The 5,532-nt window shown below is 35.6% G+C and overlaps 1 protein-coding gene across 4 annotated transcripts; it reads right to left on the bottom strand.

Annotated features, from left to right (window-relative positions):
• Positions 1-415: 415 nt before the first annotated feature.
• LOC145635984 (putative mannitol dehydrogenase) lies at positions 416-3,303 on the bottom strand. Of its 4 annotated transcripts, XM_081687411.1 has the most exons (6): positions 3,068-3,303; positions 2,382-2,874; positions 2,085-2,238; positions 931-1,072; positions 760-828; positions 416-677 (listed from the first exon to the last, which is right to left on the bottom strand). In XM_081687411.1, exons 2-6 carry the CDS (start codon positions 2,748-2,750, stop codon positions 551-553), a joined length of 861 nt encoding a protein of 286 aa, XP_081543537.1. In that variant the 5' UTR covers positions 2,751-2,874; positions 3,068-3,303; the 3' UTR covers positions 416-550. The 4 variants fall into 4 exon arrangements, with proteins under 4 accessions (XP_081543537.1, XP_081543536.1, XP_081543534.1 ...); XM_081687410.1 differs by having other exon boundaries at positions 903-1,072; positions 2,382-3,303; XM_081687408.1 differs by having other exon boundaries at positions 2,382-3,303.
• Positions 3,304-5,532: the final 2,229 nt, after the last annotated feature.

Raw genomic sequence — 5,532 nt, 5'->3', positions numbered from 1 at the left:
CACTAGTAGAAAAAACGCATTAGGCAGCGGTTCAAACCCGGTCTAAGGCACCGGTTTGAACCGCTGCCTATTTGAGGGGTGCCAAAAACCCCCCTATTTGGCACCGGTTCAAAACCGGTGCCATAGGGTAGAATAGGCACCGGTTAACCGGTGCCTAATACTGCTCTCCCGCCATTTTTTTTTTGGGTGGTGGATAGTTTAGGCACCGGTTCCTGCCTAACCGGTGCCTTTTGTATAATTTTTTTTTTTTCGTTTTTTTTTTTTTTCAATCGTGCAATAATATTTTTAAAAAAAAACCTGCAATAATAATACCCTGTAATTCCAGCAATTATATTAAATATAATAATTAATAATTTTATTATTATAATAACTAATAATAATATTATTAATTATTATATACAAAAATAATATTAGATACAAGAATTCAATTATATATATATATAGATATAAATATTCCCAAACGCAATACAAAAAAAAAAAGTTGCTTACATATACAAATAATAGTAAGTACACATATATAATGAATAATAAGTTATATATAGTTCAAAAGTTAACATAAATAATTTACAATTACAATGCATGCAAATAATGCTCCTTTTGAAGAGGTTCCTTGCTTTCTTCCAGTTGTCCCAAGGATAACCTCATGTAATTCATGTTTATTCCAGCATATGGAGTACCTGCACAGCACCGTGGCTTGAATTTTGCAACTCAAAGTCACATATCCACCACCAGGAAATGAACAACCAAATGAAGACTCACCCACACGTTAAAGTCGCCTTTATGATGCTGAAATTCCTTAGGTGGGACAGGAGCTTCAAAAAATAAAGGCTGCAAAATCAAGAGGCCACCTTTATGATGAGCCGAAGTGCATACTGCATTGACATTTAACACACTATGCATACCTCATTAATTAGAAAAGGATCAACTAACATATTTGATATAGGTGTTAGCCTATCATACAATGCCCTCCTCAAGTTTTCCTTCAGAGAAAGGGTTTGAGAACTACTGCATGATTGCCCAATGGTGACTGAAGAAATATAAACAGGTTGGAGCAGGTAGGAAAGCATTGCACCTGATACGAAAGTAAAGTAGACATCTCGTTATCAAAGACATACCATAGATCTATGTGTAACAGACTAACAGTTATCAAAGGGATATGCATTACTTTTTTCTAACACAATCTGACATATATGTAATGCACCATAGATCTTAACTAATGATGATTATTTCGTAATCTTTAATTATAACATGAGGAGCTAGCAATGCCTTCCCCCATTTATAAGGTTTCAGGCATCATCTCATAAAGTCCATACAATAAATCTACAAAATTTCTTCTACTCAATAAACTTCTACTGATTTCATGTTCAATCAAAAGCACAATACGCTGTATGGAAACATCTGTTTAATGTAGAAGCCGCTGCAGACAAGATGCATCTAGTAAAATAATGTATCACGATATAATGTAACCAAGTCATATAACTGCAGAGGTAGAGAAGATATTCTTGAAAGATCATGTATGATACTGATACACATGCAAGAGCACGAATCATTTTGAATATTTTCAAGATATATTTGTTCATGACATTTGATTCTGACCTTAATTATACCTTTACAAAATCACAAGGAGATTTCGCCATCAAGGTCAAAAGCTCTCAGTATAAGTATCATGATTTGTTACCCAAAAATATAACTTATGGTAAGTCTTTATATTTGATCAAACACATCCAATAATAGAGGTCAAATATTTACAATACATAAACATGGAATAAGATAAAAAGGGTTTATCAAACAAATCAACACAATAAGAATTTTCCTTTTTAAGCAAACAACAATATTACCATACTCAATATTAACAAAAAGATGATCCTAGTAATGTTATTCATTGAACAAGTTTGATCAACTTAATATTCAATGCTGGTATTCAATCTCTTCTACATCACTACTCTACAAGACTCTCTATGACATTCATACAATCTCATCTCATCAATGCCAAATCCACACTACCATACACATATCAAACACAGAAGCCCTTGGGAGATTTTAGCATTGTACAAAAACAGAATCATTATCAGCACAGGGATTACCCATTATCAAAGGGAAGACTGGCAACTCAAGTGGTTTGTCTGGAGCACCAACTGTGATCAATTTTCCCTCTGTTTTCAGCAGACTGATCAATGGTAGTAGAGGATGAGGTGCTGAGACTGTATCGATTATTCCATCTAGTGTCCCAGTAGCTGCCTATACAAATATAATGCAACCAACAAAATTACATAAAAAAACATCATGTACAAATGTTCAATTCACTACTCTAAAATAACAATAAGCCTTGTACAAAAATAAAACTTAGCTAGAGCTAGAACAAAATGGGGTTAGTAAGCTACCTGCATTTGTTCAGGATCCCGACTGACCAAAAAGAAATCAGCACCAAGACGTTTGACAGCTTCATCCTTCTTATTAGCTGAGGTACTAATAACAGTGACCTTAGTCCCGAGAGCCTTAGCAAATTTCACAGCCATGTGTCCTAGACCGCCAAGGCCAACAACACCAACATGTAGTCCAGGTTTGTCGAGCCCATAGTATCTCAACGGGCTATAGACAGTGATGCCTGCACATAAAAGCGGGGCAGTAGCATCAAGTGCCATGTTCTCAGGAATATGAACAGCAAAATGCTCGTCTACCACCATAATATCGGAGTAACCTCCATACGTATTTGTGCCGTCATAGTAAGTAGATCCATAAGTTAGCAACATCTTAGGACAGCAAAATGCACTAATGAAGTCACTACTCCCCCATTCATTCTTAATATAGTGAAGATCAGAGTGACAAATTCCAACATATAACACTTTGAAAGTTACATCCTGCTCTCCTGTTGCCCTGCACATCAAAAATATAAAACCCTAAACAGCACACATAACAGCAATTCAAAAGAAATAACAACTAGATTTGAAATCTGAAACCCTAAATCTAACAAAAATCAATAATCAAACAAATTACTACCAAAATCAGCACAGGGATTAGCAATTCAAAGCGAGACTGTAATGTTCATAGATTCAGATCCAGAAATTACCGGCTTTACTATTGTTAATATCAACGGTACCGAGCTACCAAGCAACCTTCAGCAAGAATTCAGAGAATGGAACAGTGGAGAAGAGAATGGCAGGGGAGAAGAGAATGGCAGGGGAGAAAGAGAAGGCCAGGGGTGGCGGCGGTGATGGTGGCCGGCGACTGTTGCGGCGGTGAGGTGAGGGGTTTCGTAGGTGAGGTGAGGGGTTTAGAGAATGGAATAGTGAAGAAGATAATTTAATTGTGAACAGCGACAATGAAAAGAAAGAGAAAGAGAAGGAAGAATAAGGAAGAAAGAAGACGCGGTTTTTTTTTTCAAATGAGGCACCGGTTCATTTGGCACCGGTTCAAACCGGTGCCTTTTACATTTTTGGCACCGGTTTGAATTGAACCGGTGCCTTTTCCCTTTGTTTAAAATCCCGCCCAATTTTGGGCCGGTTTTTGGCACCGGTTTGGGCTGAACCGGTGCCATATGGGGGATGCCAAATGCAATTTTTCTACTAGTGAATGTCAGTTTTGGGTAAAGTTTGGTATTTCAATCATATCTTTTTCGTTATAGCTCGGAATTAATATTATAATATATCATTGGAAATATCATTTCAAGGGCTATCCAACAATCTAAAATTTGGATAAAAAAATATGTGGCACGAAAATAATATCTGACTATCTTTAAACGTCTTTCAATTCGAATAAAATTAGGACTTTTAAAAAGAAAAGTGTTATTCAATTTCTAAATCTTTAATCTTATCTTTTCAAAAAGGATAATTAAGATTTTTTAGAAACTTATAGAATCTTATAATTAATCTTAATTGGTTTAGGAATAGGATTAAATCCTTTGGACCCACCACATGATCATTGGGTCGTAGGTAAGGTGGGCTTAGGTTCGGTTTAGGCTCAGTTCAGTATTTTGGCCATAACTTATTCGTTATAGCTTGGTTTTGGGCTTATAATATATATCGTTGGAAAGCTCTTTTCAAGCCCCATCCAACTATTCAATCATTGGACCTAGATTATGGACCAAAATAAACTTGCATAAACGGTTTTATAAAAAGGACACGAAATGAATGATTTTAAGGGACACGAAATGAATGATTTTGGGTTTAAAGGTACAAAAAGAGGAAAATTAGTTACGGTTTTGGGATAGGAATTGGGTTGGTTTATGAAATGCATTGGGATTGAATATGGATTTAAGCACTCCAAATATTAAATACTCAACCCGACCAATAATGGCAGTGAAAGGTTGTTCATCATCAGGTTTGGTTTTGGGGAGACATTTTTAGGTGTCTACAATACTAAAAACAAGTGTTTATCTGGGCGATGTCCCGGGTGTATATGTTAAATATTCTCTACTTCGTATTATAGTTTTCATGTATTACTCCGTATAATAATCTTAAATACTTTTATTATAGGTTTAGTTGAAGAAAATAATTTGTGTTATTTCAATTAATACTACAAGAAGGGGGGGTTGAATTGCAGTATGTAGTATGACAGATTTGTCAAACTTTTTGCGGAAATAAAACTAAGTAAGCTAAAGGAACAGAATGTTAGCTAAAGGAATTAAAAATGCAGGAGAGATTATTACGTGGAAAACTTCTTGGCCCTAAACAAGAAGCAAAACCACAAACACAAGGGATTTTAGGAAAAAAAATCTTCACTAGAATTGGGCAAATGGACTTATTACAAACTAAAGACTCTAACTTCAAGTTCCTCAACGAACTCAAAGCCCCGATGAACAAGTCACCCAACTTGTTACTCTTCTCTTCTCTTTCTCTCTTCTCACTTCTATTTCTCTTCTCATTTCTCTTTCTCTTTCTCTTCTCTTTCTCACAAATAGAAGTTAACTCAAACTTCCCAATTCCTCAATACAAGAGTTCACTCAAACCCTTATAAATTCCCCAATACAAGAGTTCACTCAAACCCTTGAAAAAATCTCAAATACATATAAAAGATAAATATGTGAAACTAATATGTTAGACACTTTGAGACTTGTAAGGAACTTGGAACCTAAAGGAACTGGCTCGCCAACATGGAAGACAAGATATATTTCTTATGAAAAACTTTTCCACTTAAGTGAGACACTATATGGAATGTGACGAGGGGTGGAACTAGGTCGTTGAAACTAATCCTCCCTCAGTCAAACTAAATTTATAAACACTTAACAAACCTATATACAAGTATAGAGGCATATCAAGGATCGAACCCAAAGGAACGATAATGTTTAAGAGCTCTCAATTATATGCCAAAGATAGGTCGAAAACAAAGATAAAGAGAGAACACTAACAACTAACAAACAAAGAAACCAAACAAATAAACACTAGGAACGAGGATCAACAAGTAATCATGACAATTGAAGAAACTCGGGAACAATATGCAAATCAATGGTTGTGAAGACTAATGGCAAGCTCAATCAAAAGAGTCAACAAGCTATCTCCTAGAGGTCAAACTAGCGCCAACTACGAGAGACTCTAA

Source organism: Chenopodium album, chromosome 6 (assembly GCF_948465745.1).
Source record: "Chenopodium album chromosome 6, dcCheAlbu1.1, whole genome shotgun sequence".
In the NCBI taxonomy this organism is placed as follows: domain Eukaryota; kingdom Viridiplantae; phylum Streptophyta; class Magnoliopsida; order Caryophyllales; family Amaranthaceae; genus Chenopodium; species Chenopodium album.
This window is presented reverse-complemented; position numbering and strand designations above follow the sequence as displayed.

What these genes read in the sequence shown, in the direction of transcription:
- LOC145635984 (XM_081687408.1), bottom strand. Translation starts at nt 2,882, where the DNA reads ATGTGCAGGGCAACAGGAGAGCAGGATGTAACTTTCAAAGTGTTATAT. An exon ending in GGGATCCTGAACAAATGCAG is followed by an intron (nt 2,239 to 2,381) that starts GTAGCTTACTAA and finishes ATATTTGTATAG; the next exon opens with GCAGCTACTGGGACACTAGA. An exon ending in CTAACACCTATATCAAATAT is followed by an intron (nt 829 to 930) that starts GTTAGTTGATCC and finishes TTGATTTTGCAG; the next exon opens with CCTTTATTTTTTGAAGCTCC.